Consider the following 15,790-nt stretch of genomic DNA (forward strand, 5'->3'; position numbering starts at 1 on the left):
AATGTAATCACACTCTGAACTTCAATGACCTAAATGTGTATTTTTGTTAGTATCAAGTTGATCTTCCAGTGAGAAATTTATTCAGAAAATATAGTTTTCCTCTTCACATTGTTTAAATGGATCAGTTAACACGACAGTTGCAATAATAGCAGAATTAACCTTTTTAAAGTTATCAGTTGGTTTCACTCAGTTTAATCGTGAACTCAGAAAAGGTTTATTAAGGTGAAAATCCCAACAGGATGGAACTAGGGAGACTACATCAGGCAATTTTTTTTATTTTTTTTTATTCACGTGATGGGGGAGAAACTTGTTGATCCAATCGTTGATTGTCAAGACTGATCATGGTAAGCTGATTTCGCTTCTTTTAAAACCAACTCCATATCCATCAGTTGTAGCTTAAAAGAGAACAGAAGGGCATATGTAAATTCATCATGAAAGTGATTCAGTGATATTGACAGAAAACTAGTTGTCCAAGTGTTGTACCTTTGGAATTGGATATTTGGCTGGCGTTGGAGCTTTGTCCCTCTCAGAGTCAGACAGAGTCCCGCATTTTGCCACTCCATCCACCCAAAAGCCCTCATAAAGCACGCCCTTGTCAGAATAGTAGAACTTTCCATCACCACTCTTCTTACCATCGTGCCAGTTGCCCTCATACCAGTTTCCATTTGCTTTAACACAAGTTGAAAAATAAAATTCAACGCCATATTTGACAGCTGAAAACTACAATCTCTTTAAATTCAGACGTATACGAAGCAGATTTCTCTCACAAAATCTAATGATTCCTTGCCCGTGATGCTTGTCCCTCATCCACTCTCCCTCATAGATGTCTCCATTCTCAAAGTACATCCTTCCCCAGCCACTCCGTTGGTCCTCACGCCACTCGCCTTCATAGACTGCAGAGTTGTTGTAAAAGTACGTCCCATACCCCTGAGGAGATGAAAAATGTATCACAAACCGGGCACACGTGTGTTGCAGCGTCTACATAAAACATTTTACACATACATACATGCTTCTTCCCATTTTTCCATCCACCACTGTACTTCCTTGCATACTCCTTTGATTCTGAGATTAGCACGCTGTAGGTGCCATATCCATCACGTTTTCCGAATTTCCACTCTCCGTTATAAATGGCACCAGGTCTCTTCCAAATCTGAGTTCCCTTGCCTTAACAACAAAAATCCACTATTGAGCTTATCAGCAAATACTATAACAGGAATCAATTCTGATTTACAAGGAAAACTGTGAAGCTAACGCTGAAAAGTGTCTAACCATGCTTCTTGCTGTCCTGCCACTCCCCGGTGTATTCATTTCCATTGACAGAGAAAACTGTGTGTCGAAGTCCACATTTCTGTGACTTAATCTCCTTCAGTGTTGAGCTTGGCAGGGTATTATTTGATGGTTTGAGGTATGGCATGGCTGGAGGTAGCTTTTAGGGACCTTGTGAAATAAATACAAAACATGTTACAATCATGAGAATACAAGCTGGTTTATTCCCCCCCTAATATCAATAAACTGATTCAAGGAGATTTTCCTTTTTGGCTGGTTAATTTCATAAATCATTTCAACTATATCATTTCAATTATGACAAGTAATTCTGGCTGGCATGAAACAAAATAGACAAAACCCTGATATTACCGCAACCATGTTTTACAACCTTTCCTTTGTTTAAACATAGACAATTTAACATAAACTAAAAAGATACATTTTGGTTGAATATGTCCACAAGCGTTTATATATATATATCTATTAAAGTCCTCTGTCTTGGTCACGTTATGTTTTTTGTTGTCAAACTGGTGACAACAAAAACGCTTGTTTGTGTGAACATCTCAGAACATTTAGGCTCATATTTACAATGAAATATATTTCAAAACGCCGTACTGGCTGTTAATCACCACTGGAAATATTCTCTAATGTCCCTTCTCACTGTCCAGAAAAAAAAGACAACACTAATTCAGAGGAAATTATAATACCTTGGCAGGGTGTCCAAGCAGATGACTTATTTAAACTCAATCGCTTGTCAAATCTGGCCATCTAGTTACCGAAGAAGTTAAGAAAACATATTGATAGCAAGCAGTGTAAATTTCTTCTGCTGCTGCCTGCAGCGAAGGGAGCAGTTGTGCGAGTTGTATCCTAGCAACAGCAATCTGCACTGTAATTGGTGTAGAGTGACTTTTAATTTAAGCCTATTTAAATTTAAAGTCGAATAAGCTTGGAGGTACTTGGCGAGGCCAGATCAGTTTGAACTATTTGATAAAGGTTGTTGACTCTGAAGAGATTCAACTGTGGTTCAACTGCGTTTGGCCGACCAGTCGACTTTGCGCATGCGCAGTGCAGCACAATTAAGAAGCGTCCGAGTGGGACAGAGCAGGCTGTGTGAAGAGGCACTCCGGGTGAAACCTTGTGGAGGCTTTGATTTCACCTCGTCGTCCACTGTTCTACGATGTCCAAACCGAAGTTTCAGACGGAGTGGGAGGAAATTGACGAAGAATATCAACAATTACAGGTGACTAGAACCACTTAGACGAGTGTTTTATTATACGCGGTGGGTTGCGGGCAGTATCTTGCCGTGGATGTCACTGACAGCAGATACTGTAGCGGCGGCTATGGTAGTTTGCCTGGCTCTTTACTGTTCGCCATTCATTCCCGGCTCAGCCTCAAACGCTTCCGTGAGGCAATACCTGTGCCGTCGGTAGCAATATCTGGAGGATGGATTATATTTTAAAAGGTGTTATTCATCTTGGACTTCGCTGTAGCATCCATGTGCTATTGATGCTAGCGTTAGCAGCAGGTTACTCGTCTTCTGTTGCCGCTGAAGCGCAGCCACAGCAAAGCTAACCACTCATTTGCACTGTGGTGCTATTGATTAAGCAGATGCCAGCAAAGTTATGGTAAGGCTGTAAGTCTGTGTCACAATTCATTTGCATGGGTAAATAATTTAGTAGCCACTGAATCCATTATCAATCATTCGTTGACAGGCGAGGTCAATTTAGCTGTAGTTTGCTAACTTGAAGCAACTTGTAAAAATATGTCCTCCACTTTGAGCTGCAATGAAACATCTTCTGATCTGTGATCGTGGGTTACGACCACCCCGCTTCTCATACAGCTGGTATTTGAAAGCTGATCAGTGGATCTGGGATGCGGTCAAAATGTTTAACCTAGAACTGCTCCCGAAAAGAAGAAGATGGTAATAACGATGAACGGCATTTGCCTGAATGGTTGATTCAGGGATTACTGAAGCTCACACCTGAGCAGACTCCATGTCAAAGTTTGATGTCTTTTGGCTTCAAGCGCTGACTCTGGGCTGTTTGGGTTTGGAGAGACCCATTTAGTAAAATGATGCCCATATTTTGAATTGTGAACTGATGATGAAAGAGATGGAAATCGTGAGGGGCATTGGGTCAAACTTTGCACAACAGTGTTTGCTCACACTTAATTATTTTAAGCATCATTCAAGGGTTCCAAAGGACATTATGCTTTCAGGACATGTTGAACATGTTGTTACTTATGTATCCTTCAGCTACTAACCCTTCAGCAGATACAGGTTTGACATAGAATCTTTTTGGCCAGGACTTGATTTGTGTCCTAATTTTAAAATAGAAAAAAGTCCTTATGTCTTGTGCAAAGTGACTGTTTGTGTCCTGAAATGCCATTTTTGCCTGTTTTTTTTTTTTGTTGTTTTTTTTTTGCATCTGGCCACTACTGGTCTTGTGTACGTCCCTGACCAACCTGTGTTGTAAGGCAGACCTTTAATTGGTCATGTGTGTGTAAGCTTGTCGGGTGATGCTCTGTGCAAACACTGCGACAGCGTGAGAGAGAACTTGGTGCTCCTTAAGTTGTGGCTTAATGCGATTGCTTACACTTGAACAGAGTTAGCCTTCAAACGTTTCAGTGTTTTAATATGATTGTCCTTTGAGGTAAATAAAGCTTTTTTTTCTTTTAATTTAATTAAAGGGAGCCACTGTTTTTCTATTTCTGCATATGGAATTCAAACTTTTTTCAGACAAGACTACATTTGGTGAGAAAATTAGTGTTTTTTTTTTCAGGTCTCCTCCTCCATTTTCCCTTTTAAATTACATTTTTATCATGTATGTCCTCAGAAAGTCGACCACTGCCTCGCAGTGTTGTGTGACATGCTACTAAGATCTCTCTATATCGTAGATGTATGACAGTAGGAAGTCACGTCAAATGGCTGTCAGGGATGAGCGCTGCAAATAATTTTTCAGGCGGTTGGTATCGAGTCCCTTACGTCAGATCATGGGATTATCTATGCTGGCTGCACAGCTTTGCCACCAGGAACAGGTGGGCTCCCGTTTCACTCTGAAAGTTCGCTGTTGAAAATGTAAAATGAGATGTGGCTCAGTTTCAATGTTGTTTTAAGTTGTCAGACGTAGACAAATTAAGCTGTCTCATGGCAACGGATATTTCTGGAGTGGTCTACCACAACAAATGCACGTAAAGTGGGATGTTTATCTCACCGCTAAATACAGAATCACAGTGTGATCTGTTCTTTCCTCTGACAACAAGCTGATACCTTTGGTGTTCAGTTCTGCCGGTCTGCAGATGTTTCTAACCCAACGTGTGTTTGTTTGATCCTCAGGAAACTCATAAGATATACAGACACAAACTGGAGGAGCTCACCAATCTTCAGGCGACATGCAGCAGTGCCATCAGTAAACAGAGAAAATGTCTGAAAGACCTGAGGCACAGCTTGGGCAAGTGAGTATCACCAACATCTAGTGAAAATGAACCCTTACATCAGATGGGTTTCTGTGACTCAAGCACACTGAAAATGACTCATTTTTGGTTAAAATTGCATTGATGATCAATCTTTGGTCTACCGGGACTGACTTTTTGCTGTTTGATCACAATAAGTCCTTTCACATAAATGGACATGTGTTCTTTATTTCACTGAGATGACCTCCTTTGTCCTTCCCCTTGGATTTTCCCTCCACTCGGGAACCTTCCAGGTGCGCACAGACGTGTGACGAGGAAGAGCTGAAACTAATGACGGACATCAAAACGCAAATAAAAGATAAAGAACACATTTTCTTTGATATGGAAGCATATTTGCCAAAGAAGAACGGGTAAGGACGTTTCTACGCCTTTTTATATTCACTCATGTTGAACGCGAAAAGCTCCATGGAAACTGTACAAGTTTTCAGGCTGAACTAACTTTCGGGGCTTTTGTTTTCAGACTGTACTTGAGTTTGGTCTTGGGCAATGTGAACGTGACGCTTCTGAGTAACCAGGCAAAGTATGTGACACGTTTTGCCGTTAAACAGCTGATTCGGATATAGTTTGAGACTCTCGTCTGTATTTCAGTCACATCTTCATCCGTTTATTCCCGCAGGTTTGCCTACAAAGACGAGTATGAGAAATTCAAGCTTTATATGACAATAATCTTGATGTTTGGAGCTATAACCTGCCTCTTCTTTCTCAACTATCGGTGAGATGACTTTATTATTTATTCATTCTTCTTGGTCTTGAAGGAATGTGCTAATTTCTTTATTTTCACTACCCTGTTTAGAGTCACTGATGAAATCTTCAACTTCTTACTGGTGTGGTATTACTGCACCTTGACCATAAGAGAAAGCATCCTCATGAGCAATGGCTCCAGGTGTGTGAACTTTAGCGTTTCTTTTGGAACGTATATGATCTTGGATTTGTAAAGGCTTTATTTTTTTAAAATTTTATTTAAACCCTACAATCCCAAACATTTCAGGATCAAAGGCTGGTGGGTGTCTCACCACTATGTCTCCACCTTTCTGTCAGGCGTTATGCTTACCTGGTGAGTTGGTTTGATTCTTCTTTTATTTGGTCGGCATGTTTTTAGATTCTTGAAACGTGGCCACAGCATCCTTCCTGTTTTTAACTTTGTGTCTTTCTGAAGGCCAGAGGGGCCAATGTATCAGATGTTCAGGAGCCAGTTTCTTGCATTCTCCATCTATCAGAGTAAGTCTTGTGGTTTGTTACAGTTGTTGTCTTTACCTTACGTGTATGGTGCTTTAGTCGGATGACATTCTGTCTGAGAATTGGGTCGGAAATATCCGGGGCAGTATTCCAAAGTTTTTACTTATGCAAGGATATTGAAATAATGAAAGTGCTGTTAAAGAGTTTTTTTTTTTTTTTAAGCTTTGACTTTAGATGAAATTGCAGTACAGTGATAATCGCTATACAGAACATTTTATTGACGTATTGTTAATTTTGTCCTGACTTTGTTCAATTTTCTCTCTTTTTACAAAAATATTCCATTAAAGCGCTGCAAAAGTAGGAGATTTCTGAGCAGTATTGGTCAGAATAGTAATAACTTTTTCAAATCCTAACCCAGACACTGTAAGACCGAGCAAAAAAAAATAAAATACGTTGCTGTCCCTGTTTTGTGTGTGTGCAGAAAAGTGGACACACACACACACACACTCTGACTGTTCCTTTCATAAATTGAGAAACTTCTGTGTAATGTCCACATATGGTCCAGACCGAGTCCTGTTCAGCACTGTGCTGTCGTCATGGTAGTGTTTCAGGGGGTTTTGTGGCTGAGTGTTTGAGACTTAAAATGTTCTCGTGCCCTCCGATGTTTTCGAGTCGTCTGTTGTGTCGGAGCAGGTCGCTGGAAGCAACTCCAGGAATCCCAGCGTTTTACAGCACAGTGAAAAGTTTGTTTTGAACAGACTTTGCAGTGAAATGAACATTCAGGAGCCGCTGAGCGTCTCAGTGCGACTGAAGTGTGAACGTGTGTTAGATTAGGACGTGTCGATCGGTGGATTTCAGAAGCCTCGCATTTGGCCTTAAAATCTTTTTATTTTATTTTTTATTTTTTTTATTTTAAATTAATACAATAGATTCCTTATCTGGGATTCTGTTTGTGGAGGTGAAAGTCTGAATTCTACTCATCATTCTTGCAACGTGCTACAATCTAATCATTTCTGCCATCGCTCTGTCCTCCAGGCTTTCTTCAGTTCCTTCAGTATTACTACCAGAGCGGCTGCTTATACCGGCTGCGCGCTTTGGGAGAGAGAAATCAGCTGGACCTCACAGTGGGTGAGTTGTAAGCTATTTTTGGTGTTAGTCATTTCAATCCTTTTGAACTCTTGAGCCATCTGCAGCACCATGTCTGGATAAATGGGGTAAAGGTGAGGAACGGAGACAGCTGTTAACATCAGTGTGTTGCGATGGAGATGTCTGGTAACTTGAGTAAGGCCTTGTTGAACTGCTCTCTTAAAGCCATCTCTAATGTCAAATTGTTGTGCAGAGACGACTGAGCGGCAGCAGATGAATCACTTCTGCAGTGTTCATTCTCATGTTTGAGCTCACAGTTGTTCGTTTTTTGTGTCTTTGCAGAGGGGTTCCAGTCCTGGATGTGGAGAGGACTCACTTTTCTTTTGCCTTTCCTCTTTTTTGGCCATGTAAGTCGAACCTTTCTTGTTGTTTCTACTTGTATTTGGCATCGAATGGCAGCTTTAGCACCACTTTTCAGTATTTTCAAATCGGGAGAACATTGGACGAGATTACGTGCGCTAATGGGTTCAGTGACGAAAACCTAAAATTTGTGTCTGCCTTGGTTTTCGATCTGTGTTCTTTGCATTAAAGGCAGTGTTTCTCTGGGAAAAGATCAAAGGGGAATGTTGCTTGTGCCATCAGTGTGTTGAGACATAATGAAAGATGATGCCTTCTCTATCGTTGCAGTTTTGGCAGCTGTACAACTCGGTGACCCTGTTTCGCTTGGCAGGACATGAGGACTGTAAGGAGTGGCAGGTAAAGATCACACTGGCAGGCTCAGTCGTTAAATGTCAGATCGGTTGAAGATTTGGAATAGTTACTGCACCTTTGTGCACAAACTGATTGTGGGACTGTTCCGTGTTCCTTTGAAAAAGTCTTTTCATCCTTCAACTTCGTCCTGAGGGTTTGGGAGATTGATCTGGGTGTATGCATACTCTGCTCTGTCCGCACAGTTTCAGTTTAGGTTTGGTTTTCATTTTTGGTCTGCACCCGCTCAGTAGCAGAGGCACGTGATGGATCTTTGCTGCTTGGTTGCAGATGACCACATTTATACATCACATAGGTGTTGCATGAAAGCTGATGCAAAAACCTGGGAAATTTTGCAGGGTATTTATTCATTGCAAAACCAAAAATGTTAAGGTTTCTGTATTCGGACTCGTACAGCATCCATCAAGCAAGAAAGTCTGGTTTCTGACAGCTGAAAATATTACTATTACTATTAAATACTGAGCACGCTTACGCCGCATGAAAAAGTACCTTTGCTTTGACTGAAATTGTATAAAATCGAAGCTTTTAAAACTTGATTGACACTCTTAGATAATGCAGTTGGGAGCTGAAGCAGTCCTGCATGTAAGCACTCAGCTGGACCTCCACAGTTCCTGTCCAGGACACAGAAGAAGAAGCCGGTAACAACAAAGAATAATCACATGGGATAGGCTGCCTTGTTTTGTGAAAATGGTAAAGTCTAAGTGTATATTAATAGAGCAGAAGTCCTCAGAAAGATGCTCTTACTCATATAAATTTTTCTTCTTTTGTCAGACAGCTAAATGGTCTGAAAATTGGCCCATTAGCACAGCCTGTCCAGTGGCGTCTTAAAGCATTTCCAAACCGTCTGTCAAAATGACCATTCAAGTAACTTAAAGATGATGACGGTGCAGTAAATTCAAACAGTCACAACTTTCTCCATAGAGAAAATTTTTCACAGTCCACACCGACCCACTTCGATTTATAACTCGATTCCTCTCCCATGCCTGCATACTGGGACGAGGAGTGTCTGGAAGTTGGAGAGGTAGCTCAACTTAACTGTGCTTGTAGCCGTGCGACCCATCATCATAAGACTTGTCTTTCGACACGGTAGATTCACTTTTCTTTAAGAACTCACCAGCAGAGATGAAGTACGAAGGAGGCCGGTATTTAGTGTAATTCAAAGCGCCACCCTGAGGCAGATAACTGGAAACCGTGGGGTCCGGTCGGGTTGTCTCTTATTTAGGTCTTCATAACAGAGTGCAATGACCCGGAAGAATCTGAGCTGCAGCCGCAATAGGAGCTGTTCCAATTCTCCAAATGAGAAGGAGAGAAGTTCTTCTTTTTTTTTTTATCTCCGTTAGCATAAGATGGTTCTGTATCATTTGTTGGATGATAAAAAGATCTTTCTGAAATTTTAAATAAAGTGCTGTGGTCACTTATTCTTCATTGGGAGGGAAAAGATGGCAACTGCAGCTGAAGATGGTAAATGTTTGTAGCATATGAAGGCTTTTTTATTTTTTTTAAATCGTCTTTCTGATGGAGCCAGTTGATGTCGAGACTTGAATACTGGAATAAAACTCTCCCTTTTTCTTTGCTTCCAGGTATTTATGCTGGCGCTGACGTTTCTTGTCCTCTTCCTGGGGAATTTCCTCACCACGTTAAAAGTTGTCCGCCAAAAAGTTCAGACGAACCAGGACAAAGTGCAAAAGAGTGACTGAGAACGGCTCGAGCGAAAGATCCTTCAAAACGGCCAGTAATCGGAAAGCAAACGCGCACGACCGCCCGACGGACCGACCACAGAGCGATCGGGCTGAGAGAGGACGGGGCTGAAGCCGACGTCTCTCTCAGGCTCTGACGGCAGCAGCGTCCAGCCGAAGTATCCGGCAACCATGCTCTTACTTTCTAATGACCTTGTGAGGGGCAAATCAGTGCTGATGTTCATCGAATTAAGATGAACAGTGTGTTGCTTTTTCCTGTGTATATAAAACGCGAGCGGAGAGGACGTGTTACTCGATGTTTGTGTTGGTGCATGAGCATCAGAGAGCCTTTTGTTCAACTCATATGCAACTAAACGAGAGCAGGTAGCAGAACTGAACATAGTTTGCCTTTCAAGACCTAAAGTCTGTCCCGCGCATACTTCTGTGAAGTATTAATGGTCAAACTGGCTCGGGCTCATGTTCACCCTGGCACTGCACTTCACTTTCTTTTATTTTGGTCCGCGTTGTTCTCCATCCAGTGTCATGCACATTCATTGCTAACCAGTATTTCCTCCAGAGTTTTTCTCTCAGAAATAATCCATTTAGGTCCACAACATTAAAAAGATAAACTGTAAGTTGCTTGAACTTAACTTCAGTTTAAGGGAGTGAGAAAGGAAACTCTGACTACAGCCTGAGGCCACTCCGTTTTTACTTTTTAAAATTTTTTATTATTATTATTAAAGTTGGGAGAACAAGGGAATGCAAAACCATCTCCCTCTTCAGGCAGTGATTACAAGTTATCGTATGCGCTGCCTAAACTTGGTTCCTCCCGCAGATAACAAGAAGATGCACATAAAACCTACCATGGTTTTTCTTCAGATATTATCAGATATTTTCATGTGAACTCCCATCTTAACCAACATTACTGACAGACTGTAAACTGCGAGTTTATCATGTTTCACTGAGGGTCTTAATCGTGTTGGAAGAGCTTAATGGATCTGAACGATTTCTCACAAACTTCAGATGCATTGAAACTCCTCGAGCAAATTTTTGAGTTTTCCTTACTGTTCGGATCGTTGAAATTTTTAATGTGATGCTGCAGAAACCATCAAATGCTGCTATTCACACTGGTTCTGGATTATGTTTTTGTAGTTCTTATCGAAATGCCAGTATGCTCCATGATTAAATATTTGCTTGGATTTTTGTTTGAAACTTTCCCTCCGGATACCTGTGGTTTTGTCTCGTATGTGTTTTGTGAAAGTTCTCAAGGCTCAGGTTTATAATGCCTTACTGTCCCTTGATTTGGCCAAAAACAAAACAAAAAGTCCTGCTTATCTTTTATTTATTTTTTTAAATCATGCTCCTTCAGAGAATTGCAGCACTTGTGTGTGACTTTTATTGAGGGCAATTTAAGCATGTTAGGAACCAAAATGTTACATTTCATTTTAGAGTTGCTTGAATGCACAAAACAACGTTATTTCCTCATTTTCATGATGTAGCCGTTCGTTTCAGGCCTGTACCGGGTGCCTGGAGTGTGGCCAGTAACGCAAGGCAGGTGCCAGTTTCTTGGTCTGTGTACATTGTTGTGAAAAATATTAAACGCCTCATGTAAAACAACAAATATGAAAGTGTTTCATGGGCAACGACAGTGACAATATTTGCCTTTATTTCAATGCTGAAAATGTAGTTGTGGCTGTGGCCTTGACAAGGTGTGCGGTCCTTTCCGCCTCTAGTGGGCGCTGTTGTTGAAGCTAAGAGCCCCGTTGCAGGCCCACGGAGCCCCGTGACGACGTGAAAGTGCTGCGTGTTGTGCTTGAAATCCACAAACCTCCCTTGTATGTCAACAGTTCTTGAACTAAAGTACCATAAGGTCATTTTTTTTTTGTTTTGGGGTTTTTTAAAACAGGCCCATCAAATAAAATCCATGTCGGCAAATCAAAAACAAGCTGTTCACATTCCTCCAATAAATAAATTTTTTAAATTCCACAATTCACTGCATTTTCAAACTAAACTGTGTATGTTTTTTTTTTTTTTCTAGTAAAAATTAAATCACATTTAAAAGAACAGTGCGATGACAGGAAGTCTGAAGTTGTGTGCTACTTTGACAAATGTCATACAAAAAAAAAAAAAAGTCTTTCCTGTTGCTGTAATAGTCGTTTTGTTGCACATTCAGTAAAGGTCGGCTGGTGGTTCAGGGGCTGATAAGGTACTTTAAAGTTCACCCTCTCTGAATATAAAAACTTGCCCCGAACAGTAATAGCCTGCAGGAGAGTGGGACCACGGGAGCTTCTGTCCTTTAATGTTCACAGAACAACACATTTCCTCTTCCTCTTGTGGTTCCTCTGTTTACGATTGAAGACCAGAGCTATTTTCGTTGCCTCCCTGAATAGGTCTTCCACGTTCTCTTGATATTTTGCTGAGCACTCGAGGTAGAGGTCCGCATTCATCTGCTGGCGGGTCTCCTCACCCTGCAGCCAGAACAACCAGAAATTAGACTGGGAAATGTGACTGGGACTGATACAAGCAAAGGAAAATGCGCATTTGGACGAGAGAAGTTGCTAATAGAGCGGGATATGGTCATGTGCTCTGCTTCCCTTTTCATGTCACAGTTTCCCTCCTGTTACCTCAGTGAAAACACCTGGTTTCGTATTTCAGTGACAGTCTGCACGCTGCTCGTTTTCTTACCTGTATGTAAGTGATGGGATCCTGTTTCATGGCCTTCAGCTTTCTCGCACACTCTTTATCCTTCCTGAGGTCAGTCTTGCAGCCAATTAAGATGACTGGTATGTTCGGGCAGAAATGCCTCACCTCCGGGAACCACTGGGCAAACAAAAAGGAAGATTTAAGAGCCTGAAACGAGGTGTGTCAATTCTTGTTTTAACGTCAGGCCCTGCTGCCTTCCTGGATTGAATTATCTGACAGCCTTTCTCTCTGTTTGTTTTTGCAGCAGTGAATAGTCCAAAGGGGATCAACGTCCATAGTGCCTCACATACTGCATGAGTTAATCACAGCTAAAAGAAAGCAGCCCATGCCTACATACCAGACTGTCAGTCATTAACTCGCTGAACTTGAGGAGCAGACCGAAACTCCACTTCGGGGCAAACAAACACACTCTCGCTTCGTTGTCAAGCGTTTAATTTGCAGCACATGCATTGTTGGACGGAGTACCTTTATCAGGACATTCTCAAAGCTGGTGGGGTTTGTGACGTCAAAGCAGACTAAAATCAGATTGGCTTCTTGGTATGAAAGTGGCCTTAGTCTGTCATAGTCGTCCTGTCCTAAAGAAACAAAAGCTTCAGTTATTTGACGTGTGTAAATGAACAACAGGACTCACACAAACAAACAAAACTGTTCTACTTTGGATGCCTGACAATACAGATATGATATGTGTCAAAGCTACGGGTAAACATGTATAACCACATCCTGACTTCAGTTTCCTCCTCTGCTGATGTAAGGCACCCTGCTGCTGTTAGTCAAAAGATAAGTTCCAGCACAAGACTGTCATGGCTTTTCCTGAAAATGAAGTGACTGAAAACACTCCATTTAATTCTTTCCCCCAAAGAAATACAGCAAAGGTTACTTTCATCTCAGCTCCTCTGTTTAGGCCCATTAGTATGGAGCCGTGCAGCCTTCATAACTCCAATATGTACTCATGACTCAAGCCCAGATCACAAGAAATATGTGTCGCTTTTTAAGAAAGCATTCGATGGTCACCTTAGGCTGCTTTAAGGTATGAAGAGACTGCTCAAAGAGAAGTCTGCAGAGTTGTCATGAATACTGACTCTTAAAATCAGCAGGAATGTGGGGATTTTGCTAGCTTCGTGTTTCTGATTGTGCACTTATTCGTGCAGCTATGGAGACAAATAAAAGTTTATTATTATTATTATTATTATATCATTATTATGATTTATTATGATCAATTTGTCTGTGACGTGGACGCCACAAAGTCTGATTTGAAGCTGCTAATGCAGTTAGTTCCTAAAAGATGATGATGACATTGCTGCGCTGACAGAAATATCAACCTTTACTACTTCCCCTGTGTCCATCAGGGTCAGAAGGACATAAATACCAAAGCTCTCAGGCTTGTATGTGGCCAGATATCGATATCTTAAAAGATTTTTTTTAAATTAAAAACTAGGTGATTGTTCGCCATCACATCGCCGTTGACCTCGGAGTCAGCATTTGTGCCATTTATCTGCACAGCGTGGACACAAAACATGGCCACTGAGGTCAGTGTGCTCCACACTCTGCTGTATTGTCATATATTGTGAAATGTGACGTACTGTGAGTCCAAACTGGACCGTGAATGTTTTCCTAATAAGGGATCTTTGTCTTACCAGCTGTGTCATACAGGTTGAGCTTTATTTCTTTTCCTCCGAGTGAGATAGTTGTGACATATTTTTCAAAGACCGATGGCGCATATTTCTGTTTTTGACACACAAGAAAAATATCTTCTTTATTTATACATTTCTACCTGCTTAAACAGACTTTAATTTACCCGTGAGGCTCATTGGAGTTCACACAAATGGTTAGGAGAGAAAAAAAAGGCTGGAATAAGTTCAAATTCCGCCATTATTACTATTTTCACTGAAGCAATCAGAAAGCATGCCCGTACTAGTAAATCAACACAAAACGCCATGAGATATGGAACACGTAGTGACAATGGAGCTACTCTTACCTCTGGAAAATCTCCTTTGGCGTAGACCATCAGAAGAGATGTTTTCCCGCAGCCTCCATCTCCAACAATCACAATTTTAAGTTCATCTCCCTTTTTCATGGTGCCACCGGCGCTCCCATTTTGTGTCATTTTGCCTCCAAACGAGTCAAAGAGGTGCCAGGCAGACAAAGAAGAGGACGCTCCCTCTCGATTTAAGTTACATTCATGGCAAAAACTACCAAAACTTGCATTTGGAAGAGCTCAGATGATTCATACGCAGTGTCAAGAGAGAGGAATAGACATGCCTCATGTTTTACCAGGTAGCTCACCACTTCCTGTTCCTGTCACCCTGATGCCGTTTCCACTTGAACCCCCCCCCCACCACACACACACACACTTCTCTCCCGTCCCATCATCAGACTCAGAGCTGCTGAGGCACACATGAGAAGCTGCTGAATGCGGTTGCTGCCACTTCCTCTTTTGAGTGTGTTTGCTCATTTCACTCTCTGGGTGTGTGCTTGCACTGAGGTACTGCCTCCACCGACCGTGTGCATGTGAGGGAGAAAGACTGTGAGACAACACTGATGAAGAAGTGGAGCTAGCAGTGTTTTGTTAACGTAAGGAATTAAGGAATGTGTGACGGGGTGATGGTCCGATGGCAGTGAATGGTTGGACTGGGTGTATATCCACTGAATGGATCCACAGAAAAAGCTGAACATGTAAAAGCTCAGCTAGAGGAGATTATACTTCGAGTTGGTGTTGTGGAGAAAAGAGTAGTCGGACTCATCGTGTCAGCCTCTTATGGGGAATTTATTGAACAGACCGTCACAGAGACATGTACATTTCAGCATACACGGAAATTCCCAATGACCTCAGTTTTGGGACAACTCTTTATACCTTTCTATATCATTCAGTGTGTATGTGGCTCAAACCCAATCTCTATTTGGAGCCTGCTGTCTGAGAACGCTTCTGCGTCTTTGTCATTATCTAGATAGGGTTCATTCTGACCTCAACAACATGCTATTCACGCAATATGTGGATCGAGAGTCAAGGTACAATATGTGGAGCAGAGTAAAGGCTTTGCTCTCCCACATTGGCCACTGTTTTTCTCTTTTTCTCTTTTTCACCATCAGGCAGAGATGTTGGTGTCATGGATATTGTTCTACAGAGTAAAACTGCAAGAAACCCCACTGAGTTGTTTTTTGAGTCATTACCATTAAAGATAAAAGCTGCTGGATACATGCAGCCAGTTTACACGTTAAATCTTTTAACAACTAGAACAAAAAACATCAAGATTACACTCACTGCAGAGACATCACGACTCCTCCGCCCGGACAATCTATTTTCTCATCCTCAGTGTAATGAGGACACGCTCTCGTATGCGGCAACAAGCTAATCAGATCAGCAAATAAATAGGCAGGGTTGGAGATAAGATTCAAGAGACGCAGTGCGAGACCTCACAAGGACACGATGACAGTCTTCTCCGAGACATGAGGAATGTCTAATCAGTGTCTCAGTTAGATTTAGCTTTCTGATCAGGTTTGAATGGTGGACATTACAGGGTCACACTCGAGCCAGATGTGGTGCATCTGTTAGTGAAGACATACACAGTAGTCAAGATCTGAATCTGGGTGCAGGAGAATTTTTTTTTTTTTTACCAACACTGCAGGTAAAGTAAAAGGTTAAGAATTAG

General features: G+C 41.6%; 3 protein-coding genes across 3 annotated transcripts; 1 reads left to right on the top strand and 2 right to left on the bottom strand.

The window, feature by feature from the left end:
* Nucleotides 1-275: 275 nt before the first annotated feature.
* morn3 (MORN repeat containing 3) lies at nt 276-2,219 on the bottom strand. Its single transcript, XM_072371922.1, has 6 exons — nt 1,971-2,219; nt 1,270-1,437; nt 1,007-1,164; nt 768-927; nt 484-668; nt 276-395 (listed from the first exon to the last, which is right to left on the bottom strand). The coding sequence occupies exons 2-6, from the start codon at nt 1,412-1,414 to the stop codon at nt 330-332; spliced, it is 714 nt and encodes a 237-aa protein (XP_072228023.1). The 5' UTR covers nt 1,415-1,437; nt 1,971-2,219; the 3' UTR covers nt 276-329.
* Nucleotides 2,220-2,350: 131 nt separating this feature from the next.
* On the top strand, nt 2,351-11,021 carry tmem120b (transmembrane protein 120B). Its single transcript, XM_072371594.1, has 12 exons — nt 2,351-2,503; nt 4,598-4,716; nt 4,968-5,084; nt 5,195-5,254; nt 5,351-5,446; nt 5,528-5,617; nt 5,723-5,788; nt 5,891-5,952; nt 6,946-7,038; nt 7,339-7,403; nt 7,684-7,752; nt 9,345-11,021. Exons 1-12 carry the CDS (start codon nt 2,441-2,443, stop codon nt 9,459-9,461), a joined length of 1,017 nt encoding a protein of 338 aa, XP_072227695.1. The 5' UTR covers nt 2,351-2,440; the 3' UTR covers nt 9,462-11,021.
* rhof (ras homolog family member F) lies at nt 10,820-14,471 on the bottom strand. Its single transcript, XM_072371595.1, has 5 exons — nt 14,119-14,471; nt 13,778-13,865; nt 12,609-12,718; nt 12,126-12,260; nt 10,820-11,908 (listed from the first exon to the last, which is right to left on the bottom strand). The coding sequence occupies exons 1-5, from the start codon at nt 14,245-14,247 to the stop codon at nt 11,744-11,746; spliced, it is 627 nt and encodes a 208-aa protein (XP_072227696.1). The 5' UTR covers nt 14,248-14,471; the 3' UTR covers nt 10,820-11,743.
* Nucleotides 14,472-15,790: the final 1,319 nt, after the last annotated feature.

The sequence above is a fragment of the Leuresthes tenuis genome, unplaced genomic scaffold (assembly GCF_036924035.1).
Source record: "Leuresthes tenuis unplaced genomic scaffold, fLeuTen1.0.hap1 SCAF_19, whole genome shotgun sequence".
NCBI classification, from domain to species: Eukaryota; Metazoa; Chordata; class Actinopteri; order Atheriniformes; family Atherinopsidae; genus Leuresthes; species Leuresthes tenuis.

Bases quoted from the DNA above. Each gene is read 5' to 3' on its own strand.
- morn3 (XM_072371922.1), bottom strand. From the start codon at position 1,414: ATGCCATACCTCAAACCATCAAATAATACCCTGCCAAGCTCAACACTG. The intron at 669-767 runs GTGAGAGAAATC...CTTGTGTTAAAG, and splicing joins GCAAGGAATCATTAGATTTT to CAAATGGAAACTGGTATGAG. The intron at 396-483 runs GTACAACACTTG...TTCTCTTTTAAG, and splicing joins CCAAATATCCAATTCCAAAG to CTACAACTGATGGATATGGA.
- tmem120b (XM_072371594.1), top strand. From the start codon at position 2,441: ATGTCCAAACCGAAGTTTCAGACGGAGTGGGAGGAAATTGACGAAGAA. The intron at 5,789-5,890 runs GTGAGTTGGTTT...GTCTTTCTGAAG, and splicing joins TCAGGCGTTATGCTTACCTG to GCCAGAGGGGCCAATGTATC. The intron at 7,404-7,683 runs GTAAGTCGAACC...CTATCGTTGCAG, and splicing joins CTTTCCTCTTTTTTGGCCAT to TTTTGGCAGCTGTACAACTC.
- rhof (XM_072371595.1), bottom strand. From the start codon at position 14,247: ATGACACAAAATGGGAGCGCCGGTGGCACCATGAAAAAGGGAGATGAA. The intron at 12,261-12,608 runs GTACTCCGTCCA...TTGTTTGCCCAG, and splicing joins TTGAGAATGTCCTGATAAAG to TGGTTCCCGGAGGTGAGGCA. The intron at 11,909-12,125 runs GTAAGAAAACGA...TTCTGGCTGCAG, and splicing joins ATCCCATCACTTACATACAG to GGTGAGGAGACCCGCCAGCA.